Below are 16,867 nucleotides of genomic sequence, written 5' to 3'. Positions count from 1 at the left end.
CGCCGCTGCCCCGTGTGCACATGGATGAATGACCACATGCAACGTAATGTGTCCGTGTGTTAGTCCTGCGCCGGACGGTGGACATGGGAGGAGTTCAGCTGCTCTTCTCATTTACGCTACTTCTTCATTCCAGTGCTTTTAAGAGTCGTGTTTGAGAGTGAAGCAGATTTTCTTTTGTGTTGTTTGAAATGGGATACATCCTTTCATTATGTTGGTTGTTTTATTTTACAGGCTTGTCACAAAATTGATACAATACTAAAACAAGAGCTGGAAATCACAGTTCCTCACAATCGATACAACGCTCATGATGCAGTAATTTGTGTGTGATACTCAATATATTTCACATGATATTCTTTGATTTATCCCTGTTTTTAACCCTATATCAAACATGTATTTTAATCAAAGCATTTCTTGGTCAAACTTTAAATGAAATACACCAATTTTCCTCATTAAAACAGTCAAATGGATTGCATAAATAAGTTTCCTTTTTCTAAACAAGAAACATAATTCTAGCGCTGTCTATAAATATGTAAAATATACCACAAAAGCTATATATGTCAAAAGCTAGCTATATAGATATGGATATAGATATAATATATATATATATATATATATATATATATATATATATATATATATATATATATATATATATATATATACATACATACATACATACATACATACATACATACATACATACATACATACATACATACATACATACATACATACATACATACATACATACATACATACATACATACATACATACATACATACATACATACATACATACATATGGAAACTGCAGCACCAAATTTTCAATCATGACAATTCATCTTTTTCTTGGATATAGACTTATTGTTCAATAAATAATAGTTTGAACAATATTTATTAGTGGGTCAATGGTTATGTCTACATTTTCTTTAACTATAGTATGCTAAATAAGAACTAGAGTATTTACTTCTGCTATTAATCATTTTTAACAATATACCTTATATAAATATCCTGTTTTGTTTTTTGCTTCAGTGGTGGCAGAAAGTTTCCATAGCAATGTATCGACCTTCAACCTTATTTTAGTTGCACACCCCCACTTCAACTGTAGCTATGCGGATGAAATGACAAAGGGAATAGTTTTAGAATGGTCTTGTTCTATCATAGCTAGTAAGATGATACTAAAGAAACTACCATTACTTTGTGTTGAAAACTGAATTTTCTTTTTCTTTTTAATCCTTCATTCTTATCAAATATTATTATTCACTGATAAACTGTAGCAACACAGTTCACTGCTTCAAAAAGGGTAGCACTAAGAAATTCTTCAAGCCTTTATTTGCTTTAAATATGACTTCAAGTTTACCCAGACCACATTGTTATTGTACCTGTTGAATTATTTATTTTTATTAATGGTTTTTGGATCAAAGGGCCAAAATCATTACAAACCAGGGACACACTGTGCATTTCCCAAGTTGCTCATCAGTTATATCAGTACCTCACTCTTTGAGACTGAGATCTTTGTTCAGTCACGGTCCTATTCACATGAGTAAAAGTATGTTGTCTCCTCTATTGCAGGTCTAAGTGGACAGCCTGCAGACATCGAAAAGCGGAAAACAGTGTTTGGGCAGAACTTAATACCGCCCAAAAAAGCTAAGACTTTCTTACAGTTAGTGTGGGAGGCACTACAAGACGTCACCCTCATCATCCTGGAAGTAGCAGCCGTAGTCTCACTTGGTCTTTCTTTTTATAGACCTCCAGATGCAGAAAGAGATCGTAAGTATCTTCTGTATTCTTATTTTATCTTAAGTCTTGGCACTCATCTTTATATTGATCATAATTTTTTCAGGATTTTTCCAGGTCTTGACAAATTGACAAAGTTCTACTGTAATTTCAGAAATTCTATTACATTTGATGAGAGGGATGTCACAATATCACCTTTTAGTGTTACAATTATTGTAAGGGCAAAATGCACCATTTAACAAGTATTCAGATTACGGAGACCAAACAACAGTGAAATCGATTTCACTTTAATCCTCTTATTCTAACACGTTGCACTATTCCTCAAGTTTGTGACCAGATTTACCAAACATTCTGAATGATAGAGTAAAGTTAATGTGACCCAAATGGCAAGATATAAAACTACTTTACTTTTGGACAACATCAGGGCTCAGATTAAGGATTTTCACTTGTATAGCGGTGCTGCTAAACAATCCGTTAATTTTTCGAAATTTGTATAGCAATTTCATAATTGCATAGCAAAACACGAAAGTGACTAACAATCAATATTTTCCATTTTATAACACGATCATTTATTTAAATGTATTTGTAAACATTCTATTAAAGAAAACTCTTAACAAATTAACTTTTAAACACTTTAAAAAAAAATAATCTTTAAATAAAACTTGCAAACATTTCGTCTTTTTGTTGCTTTGAAGCTTCAATACATCGTTGTGGCAGTAATTGTTTTGAAATGCTAAAAAACTCTCTCAGCAACGAGCATTAGGCCAACATTAGGCGGCGGGGGTGAGGCGCGGAGCACGGCGAGTGCGTACAGGGGAGCACGGCGCAGCGCGGCCTGTGCGCGGCCTGTGCGCACGGTGGGTTGTGATCACGGCGCGCAGTGGCCCGTGCGCGGCCCATGCGCGGCCTGGAATTCATAACTTCTACTGATAAACATACCAAAGGATGTTCAGGGACTAAAGGTGAGCAGGGTCTATTAAGCTACTATCGTTTTATCAACGCGTTAACATTTTATGTGAAGCCAGCCTTTCTTCTTTTGAAGGGGGGAGGGGGTCCAGAGAGAGACGAAAAAAATTATTTCGTCTTTTCAGCTTCAACCCATTTTGAGAAGATCCCTAAGTCCCCTTCAAACAGGCATTTCAACTTTAAACCAGGAACAAAACACTAATACTCAGACTCACTATATGCCTAGTTCTTTTCATCAGTCATCTGAGCTTTAATGAGACACTTGATAGTCAGGTCTAAAGCAGGACTAAAGCAGGACTAAAGCAGGACTAAAGCAGGGCTAAAGCAGGGCTAAAGCAGGGCTAAAGCAGTGCTAAAGCAGGGCTAAAGCAGAGCTAAAGCAGGGCTAAAGCAGGGCTAAACCAGGACTCGAGCGAGACTAAAGCGAGACTCGAGCGAGACTAAAGCGAGACTCGAGCGAGACTAAAGCGAGACTAAAGCGAGACTAAAGCGAGACTCGAGCGAGACTAAAGCGAGACTCGAGCGAGACTAAAGCGAGACTCGAGCGAGACTAAAGCGAGACTCGAGCGAGACTAAAGCGAGACTCGAGCGAGACTAAAGCGAGACTCGAGCGAGACTAAAGCGAGACTCGAGCGAGACTAAAGCGAGACTCGAGCGAGACTAAAGCGAGACTAAACTAAGCGAGACTAAAGCGAGACTAAACTAAGCGAGACTAAAGCGAGACTAAACTAAGCGAGACTAAAGCGGGACTAAAATGGGACTAAAACGGGACTAATGAATGACGTGCCACGGTAGTGACGCACCGCAGAAGCGCCGCCTTCTTTTTTAAATAGTATATTTTTAATTATAGGCGACTTTTCCGCCTATGAATGTGTTTATTGTACATGTACAGTGAGGTTTGATGATGGCGGTGGGACACCAAAAAATTTCCGCTCGCGCCTTTCGGCGCTGGCACCCTCGATATAGAAAGCCAATATGACCCCACTCCGCCAGGAGCGGCGTGTTGCGGCGCTCGGTGCCCACTCGGCCACACGGTGCTCGGTGCCCGCTCGGCGCATCCGCTCGCCGATCGGTGCCAGCTCCTGCTCGGCGCGAGTTAACGACACCAGGGCGCCTGCGGAGTGGCGCCCCGCGCCGCCCGAATGCGCAAGCGAGCGCAGCAGCACCCTAAAATGCCCGCAGTGCGCGCACTGTTATCTTAATACCCGGTGGTATCTTTTTTAGCATGGTGGGTGCCGGCGGCCGCATGGCGGCATCTTTTGAGCATGGCGGGTGCCGGCGGCAGCATGGCGGGTCGCCATGCCAAAAGCCCTCAGCGAGAACACTGATGTATATGTATAAATACAACACAAACAAGCACCCCTGAACGCTTTTCTTCATGGTCTTGGTTTTCAATTGTATGTTGTGAATGGCAAAATGCACCCTGACTGAGAACTCTATCGAGAGGGGTTTAAATCTCACGTCGAACGAGTGGCTATTGGAAGTCATTACATGAACGACATGTAACTGAAGACAGTCTCATCAGGGACCTTCCTATAGTTGCGGTGGACTTTGAGAGATTAACGTGTGGGCCTGTGGCCTGCGGTCCGCCTTTTGGAGACCAGTGTACTATTGTCTCCGTGGTTGATTTTTACGGGATTTTTATATTATTTACTTAGATTTTTGTATTATTATTTACCTTGGATTTTCACGTACCCCCTGCAGTATCCCTAGTGCCACGCGTACCCCGGTTGGGAATCACTGATGGAGATAATAATATTAATGATTTTTGACAAAATCGAACAGTCCAAGGTTGTAGAAGGTCTGACTTATATTTTTTTTTTCTTACTGGAAGGATAATCGTTTTAACTCTGCTTTTCTTACTCAAAAGTACTTGGGTGACCCGTAAGATGTGTAATTCTTTATCACTTTTTGTTAATTCTCCATCTCTGTCCCTTGCAGACTGTGGGAAGGCGGCGGGAGGTGTCGATGATGAGAACGAGTCGGAGGCAGGCTGGATCGAGGGGGCGGCCATCTTGTTGTCCGTCGTTTGCGTGGTGCTGGTGACTGCCTTCAACGACTGGAGCAAAGAGAAGCAGTTTAGGGGCCTCCAGAACCGCATCGAACAGGAGCAGAAATTCACTGTGGTCCGCGGAGGCCAAGTCATCCAGATCCCCGTGGCTGAGATCGTCGTGGGAGACGTTGCACAAGTAAAATATGGTAAGTTCATGAATAGTTGGTTCATGTTTATGTTAGATTTAATTTATTTTTTTTGGTGTATTTTTTCAATATTGCTCCTTGTTATTTGTTTGCACCAACATTCACAGAGTAGGAATGTGCTTTGACGCAAAATAAAACGATGAATGAATGAATAATAGTTCATAGATTATAGTACATATGTTTTCTGAAGTCTTTACTCTTCAGTTTATTGTGGCACAGTTGATACTTATCATTTTATTGTATCGTTTAATTTAACTTCTTTTGAATTTAATCTATGAACAGTAAATTTTTACAGTATAATTAGTTGCATTTGGCCTGTTATATATTTGTATACAGATGAAAAAAAGGAGAATGTATTATTTGTCATGTGTATTTAGATTCCAGCTTGTTTTTAGAATGGGGAAGAAATGTTATTAAGCACCAGGGTAATGGGAAACACAGATTTTTCATCTTGGCTGAGAAAAAACAGCTGGTTTGTGTACATGACCTCAGGGGGGTTAACAATCAATGATCGTTTGTTAAGGTTACCAATTAATCAAGAAAATGTGTTCCGTATGCATCCCTAGCGCTGAAGTTTTCTCTAAAGCATGTTCCTTTGAATAAAATGTAAATCTGGTCTGTAGCCTTCAAACCTTCCCAAACGACAAGTGGCTATTGTTATGTTTGCAGTTGTTTTCCAAATTAGACACGTGTTGTGTGTCGTTGTGTCTCAGGTGACCTCTTGCCTGCTGACGGAGTCCTTATCCAGGGAAACGATTTGAAGATAGATGAGAGCTCGCTGACAGGGGAGTCGGACCTGGTCAAAAAGACGCAGGGAAAAGACCCCATGCTCTTATCAGGTAACACACAACTTCTGCTGTACTTTTAAATGAGAAAGTATAAATGTTAATTTGCTAATGTAGTTTGTAGATATATTATTACTAAGATGGTCGCTGTGGTGCTGCTGTTGTAAGTGGGTACAGGGTGACGCGCATTTGCAATAAATATGAAAATCAACAAATCAGTTTTATTAGTTTGTCGAAGACTTTGAACAAGCTTTAAAAAATAGCATTAAATGAAATATAAATAGCGGTATCAAGTCAAAAGATAAGAGCGCGTGAAGCAATTTTTCGTCAAAATCCTGCAGGAGTGAGAGACGGAGCGGGTCCGTTCCTGCGCGCGGCCCCGGGGAAGAGCATGAGAAGACGCACGCGCCCGTTTCTGTGTCTGTGACGCGCAGCGCAAACTCCTTTATATTGCAAATATACATTTTAAACCCGTTTACCACATTTTCTCCAGCGTGTTTTGACGTGATTAAGGGTGCACACTTAGAAGCGTGAGTTCTACCAATGTAAAACACGCTAAGTCTACTGTTACACTCACCTGCACGCCGCGTCCCTGAATAATTACAAAAGTGAATCGCTCCATCACCAGTTTAATCTAGTTTATAACTTGTTATAAACTAGATTAAACTAGTGATGGAGCGATTCACTTTTGAGCGATTCAACCAAGCGCTTGATGTAGGCTACGACAGTTCCATTAATTCATTGAGATAAATGTCTTTTGATTAAAGAAAGTCTTGAGGCTTAGGTTGCTTCACACTTACCACATTCAATTTGGGACTAAACTTGGACAAGACAAGGACTAAATCAGGACTAGAACAGGACAGAAAAGGCAGAAAAACTTGATCAGAGCCCAGTAGCAGGAATTTAAATGCGTAATAAGGACTATTTTAGCCCTGCTCCAGTCCAACTAAATTTTACTGACACTTCTGCAAACACGGAGCCCAGCAGCAAATGAAGATTAACGGAGGACACATCTGGGCTAAAACTTTCTATTTTCATCATAATTGGAGAGAGAGAGGCACAAACGATGGCAACAACGAGGCACATAGTGATATTTCTGCCTAAACACTAAATGTATAATGCAATAAATGCAGACACAAATTACTTTTACAGTTGCGACCAAAGCTAAATCGCATTACACAAATGATGGCACCCACTGTGTAAATCAGTCCTCCTCCTTTCCTCGGTGTCTGTCGTCTTCATCTGTTTGGACACAGCTCCAAATGACGCGGGTTTTTCTCTGATAGTCCCACATCAGAAGTTTGTCCACCTGCTTCACCTCTGTTCACATTTTTAAGTGATCCCATGACGCATGTCTCGTTTCTCAGGGTCAGAGAAGAGTTTCAGGAGAAAACCCCCCTGCATCTGCCGAGCGGACACTGTTGTAGCTGTGCTCTCTATCCTTTTTGCCACTCGCCAACGTCACTCATGCAATCTGTGACGAGGGTTGAGAATGGACTATATATACTTTTAGGCATTTTGGAGGGTGATTGAATTGAAGCAGCTTAAGCACAGGGGTCACTGCAGGATGAGTTAGACCCAATTTGCTTCTCCTCAACTTCAGGGAAGCGTAACACTACTTTGGATCCTCGTAAGCGCTTATAAGCTGCTGCGCTCCTCGTGTGTGACGTCAGTGTGACTCTGAACTGCTCTTTCATGTGTAACCAACATCATCGCTGCTACAACAGCAAATAAAGCATAGAGCGTGGTATACAAACACGGGAAAGAGAAAAAAGATGACAAATTAGTGTATTACTCTAAATCAGGGGTGTCAAACATACAGACCGCGGGCCGCATCCGGCCCGCCAAACGTTTTAATCCGGCCCCCGAACATTTTGAATTAATATTAAAAAATAAACAAATAATAATTATATATATATAATTATTATTATAATTTTTTTTTTTTTTCGTTCGTAGAACCGTAGTTACATCCGTAACCGTTTTTATCGCTAAAACTACACGTCCCACAATGCCGGCTCTTCACTGCCATGTGTACTGCCGAGGGAGAAGTGCGTTTGCGCACTTTACAGCACTTACGCACCTCAGAGCAGAGGTCTGAGCGAGGAAAGAGACTTGTGGTTCTAGGAAACACGTGGAAGGAAGAAAGGAGACGGTTTTGTGGATGTTAGAGCTGTACTAAAAGTGGAGCTAATATGGCGCTAACAACAAGAAAACTAACTTCTGTGATGATGCTCTGTGAGGAAAACATACAAACCTGGACAGATCAGAAGCCACAGGTAAAAACACAGGTCAGAGTGTAATAAAGTATGACCATGGCTGTGTCCACACTAATGTGACTGTGGACACAAACACAATGCACTCATTCGAGTCACTACATGAATCATTTGTCACTAGATCAGCTTAAACTATAAAAATAGCGAGCTCATATTGAGTTTGAGCAGAAACATGTCTGTGATATGAACATTTCATATCGTAAATCACATCAAAAGTCCATGTTCCTGTTCCTGCTGCTGCATGAATATGGACTCAGTATTTCACCTGCTGCAGATTTTTGCTGTAAAAAAAGCTATGTATTTCTTGTATTTTTATTGTTTCATTTTGTACATAATATTTGGCCCACGATTTGACAAAAGAGTTTGGTTTGATGGAACACTGTGGCTCATGTACTTATTCTATATTTTCAAGGCCAGAGGCATAACTTAACCTCCTTACTTAAACGCTCCCACGTTTGTTTGTATTTAGTGGTGTGTCAGTTCAGGTGTACAGAGAACTAGAGAGAACTAGAGAGAACTAGAGAGAACTAGAGAGAACTAGAGAGAACTAGAGAGAACTAGAGAGAACTAGAGAGAACTAGAGAACCACAGATAACCACACAGACGTGGAAATGTTAGTTAGTACATTTAAAAGGTTTTTTAGATCTTGAAGTTCATTTTGTTAAGTCAAATACAATATTTGTCTGTTCCAAATACATATTTAACAATATTTAACAATAGACTAAATGTTTTGCTCTGTAGATCAACTGTGATCTGAAGTTGTAATGCACATAAACTGAAGCACAGTATAGGTGAAATTTCACTTGTTTTTCTTAATACAGTTCAGTTTAGGAGAACAAACGTGTTGTAATTTATTTTAATTGATCCAGTATTTGCTTCAAAAACTGCGTAGGCTATATAAAGCTCTTTGTTTCTTATATTTTTTATTGTCTTATGTTTTACGTTATGTTCGGCCTGCGACCCAGCCTGAGCGTCGAAATTCGGCCCGCGGCCCAAAATGAGTTTGACACCCCTGCTCTAAATTAATCACACCCAGTCCACAATATAATCGCTAGTAATCCATTCTTCAAAAAACAAAAAGTGAGTGGCTCTCTGGTCTTTGCGCTTGGTGGATTTTAATTATTATTATTCTAGTTCATTTTTTTTTTTTTCAATTAACTGGAAAATCTTAACACTCAAGCGCTCAGTCAATGTACATTATACATTTAATTAAACACACAGTTTAAAGTTTCATAGGAATTTAATATTAATAGTCGCTCCCACACAGATTAAAAGTATTGTAGTCATACCAGTTGCATGCCATTCATTATTTACTAAGACATCTTGTGCTCTCCAAAAGGCACTCACGTAATGGAGGGCTCGGGGAAGATGGTGGTGACCGCAGTGGGTGTCAACTCTCAAACTGGAATCATCTTCACTTTACTCGGGGAAGCGGAGGACGATGACGAGGACGAGGAGGAAAAGAAGAAAGCGAAGGAGGAGAAGAAGAAAGCCAAAAAAAGTATGGCCTTGTCCGTTTGTTTTACTTCACTTTTGTTTGTCCATTAGCGTTAGCCCGAACATGTTTTACAACACCACAGGCAGCCTCTGCCCGCGCTATATTTACAACACCCACACAACTGCATTACGCATTTAAGACACTCAAAAATGACTAATGTAACGTCAAGGTCTTTTTTTTTGTACGTTTTTGTTCATTTGGAAAATGCTATGCTCAGGCCACTGTATTGAATTGTAATGGATTCTCTTTCCCCCCCTCCCATTAACAGACAAAAAACAGGACGGATCTGTGGAGAATCGCAAAAAAGGTAAGTTGCTTTTCTAAGTGCTACCCATTGATTGTCCAGTGTCCATAGCAACACAAAGTTTTAAAGGGCTTTTATCTGGACTGGGTTTTGTGGAAAAAAGACCACTGCATACTGTAACTGATACCATTTTTACCAGTTACAAAAAAAAAGAAAAGAAAATCCAAACATTTACCCATGGACATCTCAGCAAATAAGATTATCCAACCAATGATCATTTCAACTGAAATTATAAGTAGTTATAAATTCATTCATTTTATACTGCTTGTTCCTGTCAGTGGTCGCGGGTCAGCCTATCCCAGTGACTTTGGGCCTTTTGGGCCATGCGTAATGCAGTTGTGTGGGACAGGGGCTAGCTCGTTACAGGGTTAACACAGAGACATAGAGGCACACACAACCATTTACTCTCACTAGGGTCAATGTATTTATTTTTAATAAATATATATAACTATGAAAAATGTAATGATACTAATCATGATAATAATTGTGATAAGAAAAGACTCAAAAATGGGAAGAAAAAAAATTGAGAAAAGAAACGGCAATCAGTAAAGAAGGCATGTTATCTTTCCTTTATTCTGGTAAGAAGTATTGAGCTGCAACACAAGTGGATCATTATTTCACATTTTGCTAAGGCCAAAACCACAATCACTATAAATCTTTCTACAAATAATCACCAGCAAACAAAGACGTTTTCTGTGTTCTGAATCCTCCGATGGAGGACAACATGGAGCTTTTTGCCACGCTACGGAACATTTTGGGTGAACCAAAATCTTCTCCATGGAGACGAGCAAGTTGTAGTTCTGATCCGGGGGGCCCAAAGTACTGAGATTTATTAGGGGTTGAGATTTATTAGGGGTGTCCATTTAATTACATTTTGTGCTAGAAAGACTGTCAATAGTTGTAAAGTAAACCACATCAAGTCTACTCCCCTAAAAATATGTAAATTAAATATATTGTTATCCTCACCTCTTTGCAAATTAACTTTTAAAATCTAACACAATTGGGTTTGGCCCTCAGCATGTTAATATTTATTACTTTTGGCCCGCCTTGGAAATGTTTGGCTCCCCTGGTTGCTATTTTGTTAAGCAACCCCCAGGGAAAAAGGAGTTCTACCCTTTTCAATTACATTTCATATAGTAAGATACTGTATATTTTATTTTAGCTTTTGCTTAGATAAATTCAAATTATGCAATTTAACTTTGTCAACGTTCTCCACGCTCAATACATTCAAACCTTTCTACATAACACACTTCACTTTCAGTATGTTGGTATTCTGTGCTGGTTTCTCATCTACATATTTTCTGAATGGATACCTCCCCAACTCAATAACACCGCTAAAGGTTAATGCCTCATTGAGATAATTGGCTGCAGTGATTATTTGGCAAAGTAATGAAGCGGTACATGCTTTTACTTGACCCTGTGTCGTCAGCGTGCTCAGGGTGGGCTGTTCCTGTCGCTCTTCTACCTCCGGCCTTTTTTTTTCTCATCCTTTTCTGGCACATTGCACATCGAGCAGCAGGTGCCTCTGAATCCAGTTATGGCGATTAGTGATGAGGAGATTAAAGCCACTCAACAATTCTAGGCCCGGAACATCTGCTTTCCCGCCCCCTCACCACGCCGCAGTCCCCAAGGCACCCACAATTCCAGTTCCATTGATTGACTTGGCCTCAACTATGCACGTTCAACTGTACATGTGCAGTGCGACAATTTCGGGCGGCAAACGGTGTAGAAGAGGCTTGAATGATGTTAAATGTTGTTAAATTACAATTATCTGGTAGATATTGCAACTGCGCTTAGGTATACATTTGGAGTTTTCTAACACAACCCAAGGAATAATAATAAAAAAAACACATTTGTTGAAAACTAGTGATGTAACAACAACTGAAATATCACATTGTATTGTTGCCTGTCACAATATATCAAATTTGTGTGCGGAATATACGGAAAGAAACAAAAGAAGAAACTTAGGAACTACATAGGCCATCATCCTTTGCTTCATTTAGGGGAAGATAACATAAAGACATAGGCATTATTTAGCAGTTTTATACTTTAAATTGTTATTATTCAAACCAAAGACACATCAAAACATAAAAAATATTGTACCGTATTTTCCGGACTATAAGTCACATCGGCCGTAAAATGCATAATAGAGAAGAAAAAAACATATATAAGTTGCACTGGAGTGTGAAATGCGATTGCAAGTGTGAAAATAACAAATAATATCACATATAAGTCACTCCGTAGTATAAGTATAAGTCGCAGTATGAGAGAGAGACATTATCCCCCTAAGAACTGCAGCCATTGCAATTGTAATTTGGATTCAATCTCGATTAACAATGCTGCATTAATATGAACGTTTTGTCCTATATACACCGCGCTGTTGGCTCGTCTTGTATCCCGCTGGGACGCCATGATCCAGTAATGTTTGAGTCTGTGGCTACAAACCTGGCTCTGGTCCCCGGTGCATATTCCCCGCTCCTGCCAGAAACCAGCCGTAATCCTTTAGACTGAGATTACACAGGCAAAGTGCAGGGCAAGCCGCAGCCTACAGCTGCTGCTGTAGCCTCACACTACTACATGTATTTAAACAGAAACAATGGCATCACGCTGAAAAGATCACATTAATGAAGAACACATAGATCAATAGGTAGGACTTTAAACGCCCTTCTAAAGTGTTATTTTTTTAAATATATGTGCATAAGAATAAGAATAAGAAGAAGCTATTGTACTTCACTTCAGATTGACCGTCAACACATACATTGGTATCCTTCCCTCCTCAAATTGATAAACCAGAACAATTTGAGGAGAATATGCAACATTTACACACACATTACATTTTCAGATGGATTGTACAATATCTGAACATAATCCAACATAAATATTTATTATATCAACTGGAATAGGCGATGTGACAATAATACAAGTCAAATTGTGATCTGATTCCTTTGACTGTCTGCCATTTTATCTGAAATTGTTATATCATGATGCAGTGCTTCTTTGTTTGATTCAGCTGTCTGCTCAAACAGACATTTTGCCACACTCCTCTTATTGGCTCTCTCATGCTGAGTGACAGATGGATTTAAATAATCTTAATGAAGTGTGAACTCTCGTAAGCAGCAGATAGCGGAGTTATCTCCTAGGGATGAAACAATACAGCTTTCTCCTGATTTGATGCATGAGTCTTGATATTAATACAACATTGACGTTTACTCCACTATTTTTATGGTTATTGCCAATAATTATAGCATTTTCTTCAATGTAGCAACTAATAGTGTACAGCACTATTAACACGCCACACGTGTATTATATTGTGTATTATTGCATCCCAAGCATAAATGAACAGTGAAATATATATCGTTTTAGCATAACGAAGCTTGGAATCAGTTTTTGTGACTATGTGTAGCAGAATGAAGCGGGGGAAGGTATGAGTTGGAAATAATAAATTGAGGGAGATTAGATTAGTCAGTTTTGGCCCAAGGCTCCTAAACGTGTTCTTTTAATTTGTGTATGCTTAATTACTGTAAAATGTGATGAATTAAAATCTCATTTATGTGAACAGGTTGAGAATAGAAACGTCACAATGGGGGCCTTTGTAATATTCTGACTGCAGTGGCTTGACTACATCAGTCTTGGGTCAGTCACAAATCCGTCGCCTCTTTTTCATGTGTCTCTCTGCTGTAGCAAAAGCACAGGATGGGGCAGCGATGGAAATGCAGCCTTTGAACAGTGATGAAGGAGCTGATGCAGAAGAAAAGAAGAAAGCCAACCTGCCAAAGAAAGAGAAGTCTGTTCTCCAGGGCAAACTGACCAAACTGGCTGTACAGATCGGAAAAGCAGGTAAGCCAGGAGCACAGGTGTTTCTTCAGACTTGCAGGGGCCAAATACATGCGGGCACATGCTTTTGTGGGATTGTGTTATAGTGCAGTAGGATGGAAGATAGATGGTGGTCCTTTTTCCCAAATAATCTATCCATGGGTTTCAGAATGACAAGAAATTTTGACCGTTGCAATAGCGATTAACAATTGAAAACCAAATGTATATTTTGAATAACAAAAGTCCTCAAAATGTTGTGTATAACAATAAGCTGAAACTCATGAATCAAAGCAGGAGCTACATGTATGCAAACTTTAAACTTAAAATTAGTATTTCATAAATAATTGTGCGTTCAAACCCACCAAACCAGAATTTTGACTAACGGGGACAAAACCAGGAACACGACTTGAACAGCACAAAAACGACTTCATCAGGACTAAACTGGTCTCAAACCAGGACCTGAAGTATGAACACACTCACATTTTCAAAAAACCAACCGGTATAAATAAACAAACAGTAAAAAAATTCTACCATAGAAATCTCACCAGCACAATACATGTCATACATGCATCTTTCTATATATTTCTAATGTTTTCAGTGCATCTTGTGTGTGTTCATGTTCCTCCAGGTTTGGTCATGTCTGCCATCACAGTCATCATCCTCGTGGGGCTGTTTGTGATCGACACTTTCTGGATCCAAAACCTTCCCTGGGTGAAGGACTGCACACCCATCTACATCCAGTTCTTTGTGAAGTTCTTCATTATCGGCGTCACTGTGTTGGTGGTGGCCGTGCCTGAGGGATTACCGCTGGCTGTAACCATCTCCCTGGCATACTCTGTGAAGGTAAGTCTATTCTATTGACAAGCTTACTTTAAACCTATTAAGAGAGTCTGTAGCCTGTTAAGATGGAGCACCGCACCAATGTGGTAAAGTCGTAATCTCTTCTGCTTGAGCCAGCAGCCAAACAAGGCTTTTAGTAATTAGAAGTTAATTTAATAATGTCTTGTTGGATGATTTAAAATATTATTTATTATATTTTTATTATTATTATTGCAAATTAAGGCTGGGAATCATAGGGTCCCTCACGATGTTGTTTTGCAAGTTTCCTTTCTTTAAACAAGCAACAAAGTAGTGCGGTCACAAAATAATTTGGGAAATTATACCAAAACTCTATGGCATTTGTTTTTATTTTGTAAAGGTCTTAATCTAGGCTTTCTCTTATATTTAGGCCACATTTTCATATGACTGCTTGATGCATCGAGACCTGTGTACGTATTGTGACATTAAATAGTGATGCAAATAGTCACAAACAGGACAAAATGTGACATTTCCCGAACAGTTTTAGAATGATCTTCAGCTTTATCTAAACTATTATTTAGTTTTTTCTGTTATCATTACGATATAGAAATCGTTATTGAGCATATTCCTTGATATTGAAATACAGTTGTTAGTTTAGAGTATATAGTATAGTATATAATAGAGTGTTTAGTTTTGTGCCTGCACTACAACAAGCAGCTGGAGAAAACTAGCACCTTTAAGACAAATGTATTGCCCTGTATTGTTGTGTCATGGTCATGTGCATCATTTGCTATGTTGTATTTCTGTGTACAGAAAATGATGAAGGACAACAACCTGGTCAGACACTTGGACGCCTGCGAGACTATGGGCAACGCCACGGCCATCTGCTCCGATAAAACGGGCACACTCACCATGAACCGCATGACTGTGGTCCAGGCTTATGTGGCAGAAAAACACTACAAGAAAGTCCCTGAACCAGAAAACATCCCTTCTTCCACTTTAGATATTCTAATTCTTGGCATTGCTGTCAACTGCGCCTACACCACCAAAATCATGGTAGAGAAAACTTAATAGAGTGATTTTAAAATGCTTCTGTTGCATTTAACCACATTTCTCTCTTTGTGTCTAGTCTCCTGAAAAAGAAGGAGGCTTGCCACGGCAGGTGGGGAACAAAACCGAATGTGCCTTGCTTGGCTTCTCTAACGATCTGAAGCGAGACTACCAGGTCATCCGCAACGAGATTCCTGAAGAGAAACTGTACAAAGTCTATACCTTCAACTCTGTGCGAAAGTCCATGAGCACCGTGGTGAAGATGGGCGACGGCAGCTACCGCATGTTCAGCAAAGGAGCCTCCGAAATCCTTCTCAGAAAGTAAGACGATGTTCATATTGGATGAAGGAGCCGTCTTTGGTTATGCTTACAGTTTGATTATTAATTAGAAAGGCCAGTTTAGGTTCTGAATGAAGAGTATCATAATATCGAAGTTAATGTGACATAAACGGCCATATAAAAAACCTAACATTGCAATGTACTATTTTGTATATTTAGAATGATCACAATATGTATTTTCATTTATTCTGGTTGTATTGTGACCTTAATCAGAATCAGAAAGGGATTATTGCCATTTTCAATGAACAGAATTCACAAACATAGGATGAATCCTGGTGATTCGGTGCAACATAAAACAATGAACAATGAACAATGAACAATGAATAATTCAAAAGAGAAACGATTTAAATCTACTATGGGATAAAAATAAGCTATACAATAAAAACTAAGCTCAATATGTACACAAATTTACAGTTGAGTTTACATATGTAGTCCAGAAAGTGAACAGTGCAGTGAGTGATTCAATTATGGTTAAAGTGACAGTGTTTAAGACATGGGTCCAACGGCAGAGGGCCGTAATTGAAAATGATTATTGATTAACAAATTATTTTTTACTGGTAATTTCTAATGTTTATTTAAACTGCTCACTCTGGTAAATTTTACTTTTAATAGCTTAAGATCTTAAAGCGTTCAACTAGCTCCCACCCAAGTGCTTAACTTTGCAATTTAAAAACAGGCAGTGTGAAAATGAGCCAGTAACAACTCTGTAAGCCTCTTAACCAGCGGGTGTTGAACCCACACAGAGCTTAGAACAACTTTACCCGCTGTAGCCCACCCTCAAAGTACATGGACTTTTCTATTGTGCTTGTCAGGTGTTACAAAATCCTGATGGCAAACGGCGAGCAGAAGGTGTTTCGTCCACGTGACCGTGAGGATTTGGTGAAGAAGGTGATCGAGCCCATGGCGTCTGAAGGGCTGAGGACAATCTGCCTGGCCTACAGGGACTTCCCGGTCTCAGACGGAGAGCCGGACTGGGACAATGAGAACGACATCCTCTCGGGGCTCACTTGCGTCTGTGTGGTGGGCATTGAGGACCCGGTTAGAGCAGAGGTGAGGGTCTGTACTGGAGCTTTGTGTACTTAAGTCAGTACGCTGGAGCCATTGT

At 39.7% G+C, this 16,867-nt stretch overlaps 1 protein-coding gene across 3 annotated transcripts in view; it reads left to right on the top strand.

The window, feature by feature from the left end:
* The window catches only part of atp2b1a (ATPase plasma membrane Ca2+ transporting 1a), a 72,162-nt gene that overhangs the window by 38,136 nt on the left and 17,159 nt on the right, over positions 1-16,867 (top strand). For all 3 annotated transcript variants that reach the window (XM_072453335.1, XM_072453334.1, XM_072453336.1), the window contains exons 3-12: positions 1,573-1,770; positions 4,645-4,902; positions 5,616-5,741; positions 9,300-9,461; positions 9,727-9,765; positions 13,444-13,599; positions 14,204-14,418; positions 15,187-15,429; positions 15,503-15,744; positions 16,575-16,812. In XM_072453335.1, coding sequence (XP_072309436.1) covers positions 1,573-1,770; positions 4,645-4,902; positions 5,616-5,741; positions 9,300-9,461; positions 9,727-9,765; positions 13,444-13,599; positions 14,204-14,418; positions 15,187-15,429; positions 15,503-15,744; positions 16,575-16,812 — 1,877 coding nt within the window. The remainder of the gene's footprint in view (positions 1-1,572; positions 1,771-4,644; positions 4,903-5,615; positions 5,742-9,299; positions 9,462-9,726; positions 9,766-13,443; positions 13,600-14,203; positions 14,419-15,186; positions 15,430-15,502; positions 15,745-16,574; positions 16,813-16,867) is intronic.

This window comes from Eucyclogobius newberryi, unplaced genomic scaffold (genome assembly GCF_026437365.1).
Source record: "Eucyclogobius newberryi isolate DKJ021-1_F unplaced genomic scaffold, fEucNew1.0.hap1 SCAF_2, whole genome shotgun sequence".
NCBI classification, from domain to species: domain Eukaryota; kingdom Metazoa; phylum Chordata; class Actinopteri; order Gobiiformes; family Gobiidae; genus Eucyclogobius; species Eucyclogobius newberryi.
The sequence above is the reverse complement of the archived record's forward strand: the minus strand, read 5'-3'. Positions and strand labels throughout refer to the sequence as shown.